The 18511-nt window shown below is 35.8% G+C and overlaps 1 protein-coding gene, 1 long non-coding RNA gene and 1 other non-coding gene across 3 annotated transcripts; all 3 read left to right on the top strand.

Annotated features, from left to right (window-relative positions):
- The first annotated feature begins 1977 nt into the window (after positions 1-1977).
- LOC118488642 lies at positions 1978-2083 on the top strand. Its single transcript, XR_004885186.1, has one exon. It is a non-coding gene; the product is annotated as a small nucleolar RNA R71 (small nucleolar RNA).
- Positions 2084-5743: 3660 nt separating this feature from the next.
- LOC110917962 lies at positions 5744-7562 on the top strand. The gene is made up of 3 exons (XR_002580975.2): positions 5744-5797; positions 6693-6762; positions 7299-7562. It is a non-coding gene; the product is annotated as an uncharacterized LOC110917962 (long non-coding RNA).
- Positions 7563-8661: 1099 nt separating this feature from the next.
- On the top strand, positions 8662-10217 carry LOC110915281 (salutaridine reductase). The gene is made up of 5 exons (XM_022159957.2): positions 8662-8712; positions 8817-9066; positions 9226-9294; positions 9445-9642; positions 9716-10217. Exons 1-5 carry the CDS (start codon positions 8699-8701, stop codon positions 10097-10099), a joined length of 915 nt encoding a protein of 304 aa, XP_022015649.1. The 5' UTR covers positions 8662-8698; the 3' UTR covers positions 10100-10217.
- The last annotated feature ends 8294 nt before the right edge of the window (positions 10218-18511 follow it).

Here is an 18511-nt window from a genome sequence, read left to right as displayed (position 1 = left end):
TTAGTCCCTGAGCTTGCGTGCGATGTTTCGGCTGCTTTTCTTGACCCGTAAACCCCCAAACTTGGTTTCTAAGGACCTTAGGACTTTTACCAACATGGTAATGCCCTCGGATAACTTTGCGCTCAACCGAAAAGCCCTGAAATTCGACGTTGACGCTTTTAGTCCCTTAAGTACGGTTTTGGCCATAACTTTCTCATACGTTAACGAAACTTCATGAAATTTTTACCACATATTCTAGTGAGTATATTTTAGCTATACAAAGCTTCGGGTCTGCCAAAATTTCACTCAGAGGTATAAATTAAACATGTTGACACTTTTGGCCCCTATAGTTTACAATACTTCACTTTTGTGCAATTTCCGCGTCGTATGATCCATGAACCATCCGTTAAAGGTTATAAACATTATGTAGGGTTATCATAGAGTCTATTTATCCATTGTTGACACTTTGGACCCTTACGTTCCATAGTTTTCACTGTTTGTCACTTTTAGTCCCTCTAAAGTATGTTTTCACATAACGGAACCTTATGACACGTGTCAAGACATTATTGGACGAAATTTTCGAGGTGTTACAATGCATCCATCTTGTTTTGACTCGATGGGTAATCAAATACGCTCTTGCTTGACCCCATATGTTTTTCTTCACGGTCCGGTGGGTGTTTTTTTCTCATTCTTTGGAACACATTTTCACTAAACCCGCTATCCTTCGCCACAATAAAATCGTAACTAATCATCTTAGTTTGAACATCAAATGACAACTTACGATTCTTTTCAGTCATAGTAATGATTCCTTCTCTACAATCGATTTGAGCATTTGCCGTATAGAGAAACGGTCGACCCAAAATCACCCTTTGTTGCGATGCCATATTGGTAGAATCATAGTCCAAAACTAGGAAATCCACCGGGTATTCAAATTCTCCCAATTGAATCTTAACATTCCTAACCATTCCCCATGGACGCCTCCAACTTCCATCCGCCAAGCTCACCATGGTGTCTATACCTTCGAGTGGACCAAAGTCGTACATATCGTATAGATCGCTTGGTAGCACACTCACGCTTGCCCCGTAGTCCAACAATGCGTGAGGGATTTTTAATTTTCCCACACGGATAGGCACGATTGGCGCTTCATACTCTTTATCATTCTCAACTTCGGCATCTTTTTCTAAACCTGCATTCACTTGATACGAAGAAGTTAGCAATGTTTCATTAAATTTAGTATTTGGAACGGTGCTTACCACATTGATGTTAATGCTTTTTATGTTCTTGGGATTTGGCACCGTATCACTCGGTAGCTGGCCTTTTGCTTTCTTTGACATCGCCACGTCACTTGCAAGTTGACCCATTTGAGTGGTCAACGATTGGATGCTTTTGTCACGAACCTCGTCCTTTTGCATCCGAACCTCATCACGTTGGTTCATTCGTTGCATTTCACTTTGCATCACCTTCAACATCTCCATCATCTCATTTCCACCCGAAAAGCTTTGACCCGTTTGATATTGCCTTTGAAATCCTTGGTTTCCTTGGAAATTCGGGTTAGCTTGATTTGAATGGTTCCCATACCGAAAATTTGGGTGGTTCCTCAACCCGGGGTGGTAAGTGTTAGAATTCATGTTGTTGTAATTTCTACCACCCCCTCCTTGACCTTGACCTTGAACTTCTTCATATTGCCCTTCCACCAACCCTTGGCAATTTTCAGCCGCATGACCTATTTCATTACACAAAGCACAAACATCATAAATTTGGTTAGTAGTTTGAACATTACCATCATCTATGGCGTGCACTTGAGGTCGGGCAATGGCCGGTCGCGCTCTCCTCGATGCTTGAGCCTTTCTTTTTGAAGTGATTGCCATATTCTCTAAAAACTCCCAATCGTCGTTCTCATAGTTTGTGCCAAAAGTCCCACCGGTAATGGACATCAAATCGCGAGCATCTTCGGCACTCAACCCCTCGTGAAAAGCATTCATTAACTCCCACAATTCGATTCCATGGTGAGGGAAATTCTTTATCATCATATTGAATCGTTCAAACGCTTCATGGAACATCTCACCATGTTGTTGTTGGAAGCTCCTCAACCCCTTTCTAGCATCATTGGTCTTTTGGGCGGTATAAAATTCATCTAAGAAAGTTTGTTGCATTTCCCCCCAAGTGTAAATAGATGCCGAAGGCAAAGTGTAGAACCACTTCTTTGCCTTATCCTCCAAAGAAAACTGAAATAAGACCAACTTGACTTCATCGGCCGAAAAACCTTGACTCCCAAAAGTGTTGCAAATTGAGTCATAGGCCTCTAAATGGAAATACGGCTCCTCCGTTGCTAACCCTTTGTACTTCGGTAAACTTTGCAACGAGTTTGTTCTTACTTCAAAAGTTCTCCCTTGGTTGTTGTGAGGAATGACCACCGGTGAAGGATTGTGAGTGATCACCGGTCTAAAATGCACTTCAATTCCCCTTGCATTTTCCCTAAGATGCCTCCTTGGCACACCAAATCGACCCCGTGGACGAACTTGACCCATTGGTCTTTGCATAGGCCCTTGTGGTGCAATTGGTTGTTGAAATTGTTGTTGTGGCACCGGTGGGTGTTGAATTGGCCTTTGGAATGGCGGTTGCACATGTTGTGGTCGAACTTGTTGCAAGGGAACCGGACGTTGCAATTGCGGCCCTCGTGGCCTTGGCCTAATATGTTGAGGTATGAGTTGTTGTTGTTGTTGTACCCCACCAACATTTGGAATCACTTGTGCTTGGCCTTGCATATAACCGTACTCCCCTTGCTCTCCATCACCCCCATAATCGTACCCGTCTTCATCAAAACCTTCAAACTCCTCATAACCTTCATCATACCCATCTCCTTGAATTCCCGACGATTGCCCAAATGGAAGAGTCGAGTATTGGAACCCCGACTGATTTGATGGTCGAAACGGTGTAGCATGGACAATAGACGAAATTGGTGCTATGGTATGGCTCGAATATGACGGACCCGCACCCGGAAAGAAATGAGATAATGGAGGTATAGTAGTGGAAGGGTTAAATGTGGTGGTTGGTTCTTCTTGTGTAGTAATGGGCTGTGTGGTGTTGGTTGATGTGACATTTTGAAGTATGGTGGGTTCGGTAGTATTTGGTGGAATGGTGGTATTTGGTGAAGGTTGGGTGGATGTTGGTATGATTGATGAAGTGGATTCACCCGTAGTGGGTGGTGGTGGTGGTGGATCCATGTATCGAAGTGGTGTAATCGGTGTAATTGGTGGTGTTGGTGAACTACTGATTGTATTTTCCCTTAGCAAAATTCTGTTTGCTCGCAAAGTTCGCTCGATTTCCGGATCAAACACTAGTGGTGAAAGCTTGTGAGAGCTTCTAGTACGCATGCACCTGTAAATACCTGCACACTAAACACACCTCGCGTAGACCAGAAAAAAAATAACGAACTCAAAGCAAACACAAAAATAACACACGTTGCGCACAACTCCCCGGCAGCGGCGCCAAATTTGACGTGATGTCGTGGTCACGCAAAATTTAATCCCAATAACAACTATATAGATAGCGGCAAGTGGGTATCGAACACAGGGAGTTTGTGGAATGTGTGTTATTTGAGATTTATCTAAGTTACCTAAAATTAAACTAATTGCAAAAGAAATAAGATTCGAGAGTTTATGTGAGTGAATTGGTTTTAGACTAAATTAAACTAAGTAAATTGCAAGAGAAAAGTTTGTTTGTAAGCAAATTAGAGACAAATGACCATCCTAGATTTCCGGTTTGTATCGACATTCATATTATCATTCCACTAGAAAGAACTACATAGACATAGCTCATGTGTGATTACTTGCAGTGATGAAAGGGAACTAAGTACTCAGATTCCTAGAACGTGAGGTTGTTACCCGATGATCAATCAACCCTTACCCAATCCTAATTCTACCCATGATATCTCGATTGCCCACGACACCAAGAACGTATGGTTTCAAACTAGAAAATCATAAGAATTAACAAGTTACTAACAAACAATCACACACCATAACAAACCAACCATCAAGATTAAGATTGCTATTCTAGAAATTAGGAAATCAAATACAAATTGTCTCAAACAAACCTTCAATCTAGGACAATCATAAAGTGTTTAGCCAAGCATGGCTCGAATCAACATCCTAACAAAGATAATATTGTTCATACGGATCAAAGACACAAACCGAATGTTAGAGATTGTCCAAAAACAAGCAAGAACCAGCCAATTCGCCCCTGGAATGCCCCCAAAACCGACAATGATAAGGAATGATGAAAAGACACAATAAAAATCACTTTAATGAGGCAGTTACACTTTTCCCGTCAGACACCACCGTAATTTACGGCTCCACCGTAAATTACGGTGGACAATAAAATGTTACGGCGCTGTACTACTGATTTACGGTGGGAACTTTGCCAAAATCAGGTCCACCGTAAATTACGGTGAAACCGTAATTTACGGCGTCCGCCTGATTGTTCTGCTTTGTGCCTCAATGTCACGTGTGCCGCCCAATTCCATCCAATGTTTGCCACTTTTGTGTGGCGGCCCAATCAAAGATGATCCAACAAGTCTCCTATGTATATGGCGGCCCAATCACATAAAAAAGAAGTCCACGAGTCTTCACGTGATGCCTTTGTTGGCGTAATGATGATGATGATTATGTTGAAGTTGCCGCCTACAATTGCCCTCACATGTCAGCCCATGTGATTGTATGTCATATATGTGCCGCCCACTTTGATAAGTTTCGGCCCAATCATATTGATGCTTATCTTCTTTATTGTTGACTTTCAATTAATTCCTCACTTGACTTCATGTGTACAATTGTCTAGAAGTCCTTGCCAGCAAGCATGTGTTTTATTTATTTGTTTTTATAAAATAATCTCCTCCAAATAACACCTACATGCTGCCGTTAAATCCAAAACCAAGCCCACAAAGTCACGTGAAGTCTCTGATGATGATTAACTATTGTTGTTGACTTTTGATATAAGGTGCCACCAAAAACCCCATCCCTCAAAGTTTGCATGAGATGATGGTGATTGATATTGTTGACTTTCTTGGCTGCCTATCTTTGTAGAGAATGATGTGATGATTCAAATATGGTGCCCTTACATGCCTTTCTTTCGTCCGTAGCCTACGGGTTCCAATTTAACCGAATTAAGCGATTTACCTGTAAAACACACGAACACTCGTAGTTACTAAGTTCAAGCAAATAACCAAGTAAAGCATGGAACTTTAATCTTTTTAAACCATTTAAAGGTTGTCCAACGGACCACCCGTCAGCAGGACTCGAACCCGGAGTCAATTAAAGAAAAAATTAACTGCTGTAGATAAGACTCGAACCTATCGACTCGTAAATGCAGACAACTCGCCCAACCACCTGATCTGTATTATTATATGTAACGTAACCTGTGTCATCTTTTATTTATATTCAATCTCAACCCCAACATCATGAAACCCTACCCGAGCGTTTGAGGCGTTACACATGATGTTTTTAATTCATTTTGTTCGCATTTAAAACGATATTATGGAGATTAATACTTCTTATTAACTAATCGCCCCTTAAACATCCAAAACTGATGCACTTAATCACAACCTTGACCACCATTATTAACCATCAAGAACACAAACTGGGTTTTCCATATTTTCGCAAATCGAACCAAAATAATTACACCACCGAAACCTCTGCTCAAACCATGTAAAACCCCACTGAAATTTCTCCATTTCATCACCTCTACATCGCGAATTTAATTGAAGAACAATCTAGGGCTTGTAACTTGCCCGGACGATATCTCCTTCAATTCTTAACCTTTTCAGGTAATTCCAAAGCCTATTGTGCCTTATTTTTCTTTCTCTACAAAAGCCCTCTATCAATTTCTGTGATAGAAGGTTGATTTATCTTAAATTAATTTTAGTTGAAATTAGGGTTCTTCGTTCATACGATTTGGGGCTTTTAGGTTTAGACATGTGTTCTGATGAATTGAAAGTAGACTATTGTTATATATCATATTATCACATTGTGTGAAATTTTGGGGATTTTTAGATGTCAATTGGAATTTTGGTGAATTATTTATGTTTTAATCATTAGATAAATCAAATAAAAATACAAGATAATCTCTAATAAATTCAATAAATATTTTTATTGGTTATTTCAGATTATATCAACACTAGGGAATTTCTATATAATTTTTTCTTGATTTTTGGGAATTCATGAATTTAATTTGGATTTATACATGTTTTAATTATTTAAAAATACTAGAATTTCACAAATAAATTCTATAAATATTTTTACTGATTTATGTAGATTATATAATTGTAGTGGGAATTTTATATAAATCTTCCATAGTTTTTTTTTTATATTCATTTAAGTAAAGAAGTTATGGTAATATTAAACAATTAATTTCCGTTATATAATTAATCATAATATGTGATAATCATTTAATCTGCGATATAAAAATTATTAGATGGTTTCAGCAAATTTATTAAATAAGGGCATTTGAAAAACTATTATACCCTATTAAATTGATAATTCTAAGAATATCTCATGGTAAATAATTATAGAAATATATATAAAATCATATTGGTTTGGTTGTTTTGTCAAATAATTATTTTCTATAATTTAAGGTCCCCAAACAGGAGAACCCAATTTTCTAAAATTAACATATTCGTTCAAGTTTTTCGTTATTTAGAATCTTGGTTATATTTATTCTAGGGTGATTTAGTCAATTGTTATTCCTCGTGTACCCGTGCGATAAATCTCGTGGATTAACTCTTCGCAACCTGTGAGTAATTTCTTCCATTTCCCCTTTTTTTAACTTTACAAATTTTGGGGTGCATCACGTTACACTTTTCGATTTACTTAACATGCTATGATCAAGTGTTATTATGTGAACGTCTTATGTGTATTCTATTATTCTATATGCTATCTGATGTCAAGTGTATTGCATGCTATTATTCTAGTGGATCCACACGGCTGACTAGGTTCCCCACGGCCATGGGTTGTAGCCTAGTATCGCCAACAGTATTAGACTCGCTCCTCGGGGCTTGAGCCTAATGCACGCTATTATCAGGAGTCTATTTTATTTTGATTGTTTGTGTTGTTATTTGATTGTATATTCTTGTTTGGTAAATTTGGATTTATGGATATCTTGACTATGTTGATGATATGAGACCATTTATACACTAACCTTGAGTTGCATGCTAAAAATATATTTTTGTTTAAAAAGAATTAAATATAAAACTGTTTTCTATAAAACGAAGGAAATTATTCACCAACATAATTGTTGACCCAAAAATATATTTTTCTAACGTGGTGCAGGTTTTCAAAGTTGATGATCAAGTGATGTGGAGACGTAGCATGGGCCTTAGGAAATTAAATTGAAATCTTGATATATTTGTTTTGAATAATGTATGAACAATTTTGACTATTATATGTTATGTGACTATTTAAATGGTTATGCTTTAAATATTGAAACAATAATTAGTTGTCATGAGCTACGGGCAATCATCATGCCCCGTACCTTTCCGCTGCGGGTCGGGGTGTGACATCACGCTCCATGTTCATGTCAAACTCCGGGTGCGATGGATGGGCCAAGACGGAATACAGCCTCATTACCTTCACATCCCGACGGATAGTGGAGAGTATTGTTATATTATAAAAAAATTGTCCTAAACTGTCACTATTATTTAGATGCACTATTGTTTATATAATTTTGTGTAACCTGACTCTATTATATTTTTTTTGTGTTCGCATGTTCATTTAAGTTGTTACTTATAATACATCAACGTAACCCATCCACCGAGCGGGTATTAAACTAGTTCAAACAATGGTTGTTTAAGAGAGTTTGATTTCAGGTACTAAAGCGTGTCAAAAGAATAGAAAAAACATAGAAAAGAAACTTATATCAAACATAGCAATTTGAAGGTTTAAAACATTAAATAAGAAAATATTTATCACAAAGTTACTGTTGAATTGGTTTATGCTTATTTCATTTGTACCATATGCTCTTTTATTTGTACCAGAATTTATTATTTTACTTTTATTTCCTTATACTATTAATAACTTTAATTTTCTTCCCTTTAAGTATAAATTGTTCGTAAAAATATAATATAAGCTCTATTGTTTATTTTAAATTTTAATAAACCCTATTCTTTATAAGTTTTTTAATATTATTATTATTATTATTATTATTATAATTATTATTTTACTATTGACCATAATGTTTTACGTATGGGTCTGAATTTGGCAAGATAACACACAACAATACACTTGTATGGTTCAATGTTTTTAGGTCTAATTTTTTTTTTCTAGTTTAATGGTTTCACTGTAACACAAGGGTCCTAAAAGTTAGCATATTCAAAAGATTTTAATACTTGCCTCCAAAATGTTTATAATCTTATTTAATACAAGGTTAAAAGGTATAGGAGGGTCTAAAAGCTAGTGTATTCAAAAGATTTTAATATTTGCCTCCAAAGTGTTTACGATATTATTTAATACAACCGTAAAAGGTCTAAAAGTGTGGCATGCATTCACTTGTTTGAATATTTACCCAAAGTGAACATGATTTTAATTAATACAATGTTAAAACATCTAGAAGTTTTGGCATGCATTCACGTGTTCTAATATTTCACTATAAAATCATTCGTGTCTCCCAATATTTTTCTATACAAGATCAGGTTGCTTTATTCTTCTCCTACTTTATAATTTTACACCAAACAATGGAGGAAAAAAGGTTATCTATTTCAACTTATTTCTATTTAGAATTTTCAAATACAACTTCATGACATTCAGTTTAACAATATCCAAGTTATATTGACGCTATGTTTTTAACTTTAGATGTGCAGTTGTTACAGGGGGAAACAAAGGGATTGGGTTTGAAATATGTCGCCAGCTTGCACTAAACAATATCCAAGTTATACTAACAGCTAGAAATGAGAGTCGTGGCATTGAAGCTGTAAAGAAACTTAATGGTCTTGGCCTTCCCATTCCCAATGTCATTTTTCATCAGCTTGACATTCAAGATCCAACTAGCATGCCACATTTGGTCCAATTTATTAAAACCCATTTTAAAAAACTGGATATCTTGGTAAGCAAAAGATTCACAACACGCATATACTTTGTTATAAACTAGCAATAATATATCATACTTGAGTTGGACCGGAAAGAACCAGAAAGTAAACCAAGATTAAACCACTTCTTTATGTTCAATAGTTAAACCTAATCAAAGAATTGTAAACTTGTATAGGTCAACAATGCAGCAATAAGTGGACTTCGTTTTGTTGCTGAAAAAATAGTTTACAATGCACAAGGAGAAGTAAGTATATTTGTGGACAATATATAGAGCGGTATTAACGTACTACTTACATTCATTTCAGTTGTCTTTTATATTAGGTTTTCTAATTATAGTTTGTTACAATGAAATTATACATAGTCTATATTATTAAATAGCTTTATCATGAATTAGGCGCTACTAGAGCAACTGGTCGATGAGAATGGAGATATCTTACCTGGCGTTAGTGAGCAAACATATGAAATGGTAGAAGAATGTTTAAAGACAAACTATTATGGAACAAAAAGAGTTACAGAAGCACTCGTTCCACTTCTCCAACTCTCTAAATCACCGAGAATTGTGAATATTACCTCTGTCTCTGGACTCTTATCCGTAAGTAAAGTTAATATGCACAAATTATGACTCGACCATAAAATGTTATTACCTTATATTTATTGTTTTTCAGCATATTCCAAATGACAAGTTCAAAGAAGAGTTGGATGATATTGACAACCTAACTGAGGAAAGGATCGATGAGATGATTCAACTATTTCTTAGGGACTCTAAGGCTGATAAGTTGCGAGAGAATGGCTGGCCTCTCGCACCAGCTTCTGCTTACACAGTTTCAAAAGTTTTTCTGAATGCTTACACAAGACTAATGGCAAAAAAGTTTCAAAACAAGATTCTTGTGAATTGCGTCCATCCTGGGCTTGTTAAAACCGATATGTCACTCAACAGTGGAGTCCATGTGTCAGAAGGTGCAAAGGGTCCGGTGATGGCTGCTTTATTGCCTGATGACGGACCTTCTGGTGTCTACTTTGACCAAACACAAATAGCTTCATTTAAATAATCTAAAAAGCGTACACGCATTCTATTCTATGTTGTTTTGTCATATATTACTCAAAGCATGCATGTGAAGTTCACTTTTTAGTTTTCTTTCACGAAATAAGAGCATGCATATATACTTATGTTGTACGGTTTTTAATTTGTGGTTGTATTAAATAAGTTCATAAACACTTCGGAGGCAAGTATTAAAATCTTTTTAATATACTAGCTTTTAGGACCCTTGTATACCTTTTAACCTTGTATTAAATAAGATCATAAATACTTTGGAGGCAAGTATTAAAATCTTTTGAATATGCTAACTTTTAGGAACCTTGTGTTGCAGTGAAACCATTCAACTAGAAAAAAGTAGACGTAAAAACATTAAACCATACAAGTGTATTGCGGTGTGTTATCTCGCCAAATTCAGAGCCATACGTAAAACATTATGGTCAATAGTAAAATAACAATAACAATAATAATAATAATAGTTAAAAAAACTTATAAAGGATAGGGTTTAATAGAATTTAAAATAAACCATCTAGCTTATATTATACTTTTACCAACACTATAAGGAAAGAAAGTAAAACATGCTAATACTAAGGGCAAGAAAATTAAAGTTATGAATAGTATAAGGAAAAAAAGTAAAATAATAAAATCTGGTACAAATAAAAGAGCATATGGTACAAATGAAATAAGCACAAACCAATTCAATAGTCACTTTGTGATAATTTTTTTTCCATATTTAAAGTTTTAAACCTTCGAATTGCTATGTCTGACATAACTTTTTTTGCTCTGTTTTTTTTTTATACTTTTGACATGCTTTAGCACTTTAGATCAAAACTCTCTTAAACAACCTTTGTTTGAATTATGTATTAGACAACAAAATTTATTTGACTAGAAAACTAACTAGTTTATAAATTGATTAGGAGTCACGTAGGTTTTCTCTTAGAACTTTTACATGTATTTACATATTAGAAATACCAGATAATAGTGTTCTAGAGAAACTTTTATATGGTTATTAAATATTAAATATTTACATATTAGAAATACCAGATAATAGTGTTCTAGAGAAGCTTTTATATGGTTATTAAATATTAAATAATAGTTCTCTGGTGTAGTGATAATAGGCTAATAGCTGTGGCCTTGTATTAGACTTGGGCTTGAATTCTAATAGCCACACTACTTTTAATTTTATGTTGCATGTTTTTTTAGAATCGTAAGTTTTGGTCCTTTGTCTTTATACTAAATTTTAGGTAGTGTCCTTTGTCTGTAAAATTAATTAGTGTCTACACATTATGTTCTTTAGCCTTAACTTAGTCAAAATTTTCTGTTAAATCTTATCATATGCCTTGCACATGAGGGCACTTTTATCAATCCACCTTTATTGGGATTATTATGTAAATAATTTATTTTCGGAATTATTTAATACAACAATGGAAAAGATATTTATAAATAAAATAAATATGTGGGTAAATTACACTTTTTGTCCTTTAACTTCAATAATTACAGTACCGGATTGCAATGGATGACCTTTAACTTCAATAATTACAGTCACAGTCCTTTTTTATTAAAATCATTACACCTTCCTTTAACACTAACCCAATTAAAATTTCCAGTTAAGTCTCACATGTGCCTTGCACTTGAGGGCATCATTGTCCTTTTACCATTCTAATACAATAAAGATTAAAAAAAATAATAGATAAAACCCCTTGAGTTCCCTCTCTCTAACACCAACCATTACTCTCTCTACCCACACCTCTCTCTATATCTCTCTCACTCACTCACAACCAAACCCTCACTACTGCCCCCATCTTGAAAGTGGGATTTATGTAAAGCTTCTTTCTCTCTCAAGGCCACACTTCTCTCCACCCTCCACCTCCAAGAAACCCCACCACAATCAAACCTCCTGTCTCCATCCCCACCACCGTCACAGATGGGCCCCATCACCGGAACCCTAGTTTCGCCCCTGTTTCCTCTTCAAAATCTGAACTTGCTGCCGATTTCTCCGTTTACAGGTTATTCTCCGGTTGCAGGTTAACCCAGTTCATGGATTTTATATATTTTTAAAAACATTCAAAACTTCATATGGGTCTCTTCCATTTGCAATCACAGGGGTTGAGGAAGATGTTGCCCCTTCAGTCTTCGAACCCCCATCCCCTTTCTTCTTTAGTAAAAATAAAAATCAATTTTTTTTTTCAATCCCTAAAAGTAGATAACTTTTTCTCCAGAAACCCTTTTGATATATGAAAAAGAATGTCTAAGATTGATTGTAGAAGAGCTGTAGAGTGATCTTTGTAATGATTTGTGTTGGAGGTGATGATAATCAAACCGTACAATGGCGAAACTGAAGAGCAGTGAAGGGGGAAAATGCCAAAATTTGAAATTGGATGTATATGTATGAGAATGTGAAGTGTAATTAGTAGCTGTGAAATTGGGATTTCACCTTTGATTAAAAAAAGTGAACTCTCAGCTAAAGTCGGCAAGAAGCCTGTCAATAAGAATCGAAAATAAGCTTGCTTTCTTGGCTTGCAATATCGACTTTTTAAAATTTGTATACGCAGTTTTAGCGTATTTGACTTCCGGAAGCAACTGGGTTGCAGATCAACAAAGGCTTAATGGCGATGGGTGTGGCCGGAGTGGTGGCAGCAGGATTTGGTGGTGGTGGTGGTGGGAGGATGAGGTGGTGGTGGCAAGATGTGGTGGTTAGGGTTTTAGGGTTAGGAAATTGCGGAAGATAAAGTGTATATGTATTTTTTTGGTTTTATATTAAATATTTAGATAAAAAAAACATGAATTGACCAAAATACCCTAAGTGAATAAACTTAACTAAAAATTTTAATCCGGTTAGTACTAAAGAACGTAGAGTGTAACAGGTTTTGCAAATAAATGATTGTGACTGTAATTATTGAAGTTAAAGGTTATCCGTTGCAATCCGGTACAAACATAAAGGACAAAAAGTGTAATTTACCCTAAATATGTATATTCTCTCTCCTCTCTCTAACCTACATACCACCACCACCTGACCACCACTATTGGTTACCGCCACCACCCTAATCTCAATCAAATCAACCAAAATTAAACAAGTTTTCACCAACCCAATATTTAAAATAAAACAAATTTCATATCAAGCAGCCAAGTCAACAAAAATCCCAACTAGAAACAAAAACCTCAATTGAAAAAAAACCCCAAAAAGGTCCGACAAAAGTGTTGTTCGGAATATGAACCATAGTCGCCGATCAGACGCCACCTTGCCACTGGCGAGTCAGCGAGGACGTCAGATACAAAGTCCGGTAGTATTTCAAACAGATTTGGCCGGTGTAGGTCTGAGAAAGTATTCTCTGGTGTAGGTTGGTAACCTGAAACCCTTTATTAAAAAAATTGTCATCTATCTCGGCTTCCACGGTAAATTTTGTCCTTTTCTATGGAGTTGCAGGTCTTAGTCTCCCTGAAACCCTTTCTTGAAAATTTCACATACAAACAGATTTGTGGCCAGTTGATATAGCCAATTACATATGCATCTCGATCTATATGTTGAATATTTAAACACACATATAAAGCAATTTAATTAAGATTCAATTTCAATTCAAATCCCTAAATGATTCTTGGTGGTGGTGAGTTGGTTGTGGTGTGGTGTGGTGTGGTGGTGGCAGGTGGTGGGTTGGTTGTGGGTTTTTGGTAGGAGTGCGTGAGAAAGAGAGATTTGTTGTTTCTATATGTATATATTAAGTTAATAATTTTAATTTTTGTTATATTTATTAAATTTTTTTTAACTAAATAGGTAAAAAGACTAAATTTTCCTTTTGTGTTTTGATTTAACGTTAAAAATAAATTGTGTTACGGCCAAAGAATGTAAACTGGTTGAATTATTGGTCCCATTCATTAGGACCCTAGTATGGTGATTCTGCATAAGATACAGAACCACTGGAAATTTTGATTGGGTGCATATGCGACCTAGATGGTGGCATTTCCGGATCAGAATTTTCGTCCGGTTCGTTTGGCTGGTCCAACTAGTTTTAGGCAGCTAGTGGGGTATTGATGTACTTGGTTGGATCGAAAGATCCATGGAAGGAATGTGAATGAGAATGATGAGATTGGTGAGAATGATGAGAATGGTGGGATGGTAATGAGTTGTGAGAAAAAGAATGCCTCGCAAATTGAGACGAGTAAGAGTCATCCAAATATTGTCGATGCTCTGAGCTGTGAGGTAGTGAGGGTGCATGTCCAGATGGACCCCCTTGCATTGGTCCTTTGCCTTTGCCTCTAAATCCTGTTGGCATGTTTATCTCCTACCAAAAATCAAAAAACAACTTATATATATAACTTAATAATAATGAGAGTAAATCCTAGGTCATTGCCTAGACTCAGAAAGTCTAAGGATTATGCTATTGTGATGTTTGAGATTAAACACAAAAGGCTAGTGTTTAATTCACTCAAACGTTGTCTCTGATACCAACCTGTCACACCTTGATATTTCCCGGTGGGCCCGGATGAGGTACGTGACGAGACAGATATCAAATACACAAATAGCACAGCGGAAGTCCTGGATTTAAAAGACTATTACAATGTAAATGTCCAAATGTTCAAAATACAATACAGGCGGATGTATCACAAGATCCACAGGCGGATCGTAAATAAGATAAAGATGAAATAATAGACTACTGGGCTTCAAATGCAAAGAGTTGCAAATTCCTCTTAAGCATTACCGGGCACTTCCAGCCTATTTCGTAACCTTGCAACCTGTCACTAAGTCTTTTGAAGATACGTCAGTTTACACTGGTAAATACAAATAACCGACACATTTTGAAAATATTTCCAAATTGTTTTAAGTGCACAAAGGCACATGTATTTTATAAATAACTTGGGACAATAATAATTATCTCGTATACAGTTTTACATGCTTGTCACGAGAAACCGATAACATGATTAACTGACATGCCACTTTAACCCATAAACGGTATCCCCAATATGGGTAGAAAATATTTTATAATAGCATTAGCATCTGTTGGGTGTATGCCTACACCCCGTGCTTAAGTTTAAGCCTCAGCTCAATTAAATGAGCCGAGGATATCCAGGACACGGTCGCATTAACCCTCAATGTTTAAGTTCTCAAGCAAAACAGATTAAAATGGGTTATGCAGATTTTTTAGTCACAATCCAACATCTGATCCCATACCCGACCAAGCGCTAATAATTTACCGTATCCCAAGCCCGTATAGGGAAAATAGCTTAAGAGAATTTACCTAGCTTAATAAATCTTACAATGCAAGATATAAAAATAAGCACAACTGTTATCACAATTAACTAGCACGGTTGCAGTCTACTGGAATGGCTTAGTTTGGAATGAATGGTATAATAACCAATTAGAATATTAACGGGCTTTATTCAAGTCATAGACTTGGACCGGTTAGATTAAAATAGTGAAAACACTACGATACGCTAGATTAAGTGATGACCAGATAGAATGTAGTTTAAACCCTCACAAGTACTAAGACTTGTATAATGTGGGTAAACATGTTTACATTCTAGAATTTGAAATAAATTTGAAAGAATTGACCCGTTTCGGCGAACTTACGTAAACTAGGTACATAAGCTAACCGTACGTGTATAGGCGGTATCGGGTGATTGGATGAGCTATAAACAAGTTCAATATGCCAAAACATTTTAATTATGTTGTAACATTAGTAGGTTATCAAATTTGTATGCTCATTATGGTTTAAAACCAAACTATGCACCATAAGGGCATTTTAGTCATTATATGGCATAATTCATGAACTTGTATTAAAACTTATGTTATGAACAAGTTCATTATGCCAAAACATGTTAATCATATTACCATATCAACAGGTTATCCATTTCATAAGTTTATCATTGATTAAAACCAAGTTATGCACAAAAAGGGCATTTTGGTCATTATTAGGCATATTATAAGAACTTGCAATAAAACTCAATAACTGATTATGATTAGATAGTATAACCCCATAGGTTATTCTACACCATAATATGATCATAATACAACTTAGAATTAGTAGTTAAAGTTGCTAAATCGGGTCAGAATCGAAAGTCAAAGTAGAAGTCAAACTGCTTGACTTTCGGTTGCGAACCGACACATGAACTGGAAATGACGGGCTGAACATGTTTATACATGTTCTAATATTAGTTACTAACTAATTTAGGGTTAAAAACATGAGTTAAAATGTTTACAACTTCGTTTTATAAGTTTTCTGAAAATCTACCGTTTGACTTTTTATTAAACATAACTTTGACCCGTCATTTAACCAACTTAACGTGATTTCCAAGGGGTGCCCTTTTGAGGGATTAACACCTACCTTATTACGATCATGTAGCCATGTTCGATTCGAACAATGGCTGGACCATAATGGTCTAAACCGAAAGTCAAAGCAGAAGTCAATTTGCTTGACTTTCGGCTAAATTTTTAGCCTACAAAAGGAAAGAGAAGGAAAGGAACACTTACTTGTGATCTGTAGAATGTTTAGAACTCAGAGGATGCTCCCTTAGTGATCAGGAACTTCCAATGTAGCTGATGTTTTCAAAATACAACATATAAATTACATCGAATAAGGCATAAAATCAACTCTTTTCTAGTACTAATGTTGGAAAAAGCTTGCGTTTTTGTTTCTTTTGAATAAACAGGGTTATTTGAGCTTAAAAGAACAAAAGAAGCAAAAAGACAGCAGAAACCAACATAAAATGCTATAAAGAAGGATTGACCAACTTGCCGAGCCCCCATCCACATCCAAACCCAAGAAATAACAGAGACACAAGCTCTGGCACATGGCCGTGCTTACCTAGCACGAGCCATGCCCGGTGGGAATTCACTGCAGTAGAAAGAGACAACAATAAAAGACAAATTTCAAGCTCAACACGGGGCCTTGCTAAACCAACACAGGGCTTGGTCAACTCTTAGATTTCCAGAATCTAAAGAAGTACAACAAGTACATTGGCCACGGGTTATGCCGTTGACACACATGGCTGTGTTTGTCACACCCCCAAAATACCACATGCAAAACACCGTGGGATGTGTGACGTACCAGGATCCAAGCCACTAATCATATTGAACCAATAATAAATATTTAAATAAAACATTCGCTTCATTGCATAAGATAAATCTAAGTCATGAGTTAAAACCAGAGAAAACATTCAGCGGAAGCATAAGGTAAATTGTTAAACAACTGTTACAAATTAAGTGTTCAAAACCAATGTATCAAATATCCAAGAGTCTTGATCCATGACCACTCCAGCACTCTCAGATAGCAAGTCCATATAAAGAATCTAACGACCTGCAAGCATGCAGACAAGTGTGTCAGACGACGCTGGTGAGTTCAAAGTTTTGTTAACGCGTTTAGTTACCAGATATGTGTATAAAACGGTTCAACGATTTGTTTTGATGTTGTTATTAACTCGATTACCGTAAATGGCTACAAGATGTATTTGCCCAACCCCAATGCCTCTATCAAAGCATTGGTCAAGTGGTCAAGGTAATTAGTTTACGCCCATCCTCCCCGGTATGGTGTGAGGGTGCCAAACCTAATAGCGCTATCAACTAATAACCTCATTGCCTCCCCGACAACTATCGGTAGATGTAAGGGGTCTTATATGATAGAAACTGAGTAATAATAACAAACATCCTAATAACCTGACATTCCTCCCCGGAACGTTACCCGATATCCCTCCCCAGGATGCATGCTTGGATAAAGAGCAGTGAACTCACCTTGATTTGCTCGGTTTAGTTAATTAATTTTCTTATACTATTAATAACTTTAATTTTATTCCCTTTAAGTATAAAGTGTTTGTAAAAAATATAATATAAGCTCTATTGTTTATTTTAAATTTTAATAAACCCTATTCTTTATAAGTTTTTTACTATTTTTATTATTATTATTATTATTATTATTATTATTATTATTATTATTATTATTATTATTATTATTATTATTATTTTACTATTGACCATAATGTTTTACGTATGGGTCTGAATTTGGCAAGATAACACACAACAATACACTTGTATTGTTCAATGTTTTTAGGTCTACTTTTTTTTTTTCTAGTTTAATGGTTTCACTGTAACACAAGGGTCCTAAAAGTTAGCATATTCAAAAGATTTTAATACTTGCCTCCAAAATATTTATAATCTTATTTAATACAAGGTTAAAAGGTATAGGAGGGTCCTAAAAGATAGTGTATTCAAAAGATTTTAATACTTGCCTCCAAAGTGTTTATGATATTATTTAATACTACGGTAAAAGGTCTAAAAGTGTGGCATGCATTCAGTTGTTCGAATATTTACCCAAAGTGAACATGATTTTAATTAATACAATGTTAAAACATCTAGAAGTTTTGGCATGCATTCACGTGTTCTAATATTTCACTATAAAATCATTCGTGTCTCCCAATATTTTTCTATACAAGATCAGGTTGC

The sequence above is a fragment of the Helianthus annuus genome, chromosome 16, assembly GCF_002127325.2.
Source record: "Helianthus annuus cultivar XRQ/B chromosome 16, HanXRQr2.0-SUNRISE, whole genome shotgun sequence".
Classification (NCBI taxonomy): Eukaryota; Viridiplantae; Streptophyta; class Magnoliopsida; order Asterales; family Asteraceae; genus Helianthus; species Helianthus annuus.
Note: the sequence above shows the minus strand (reverse complement) of the source record. Positions and strands in the feature narration are given on the sequence as shown.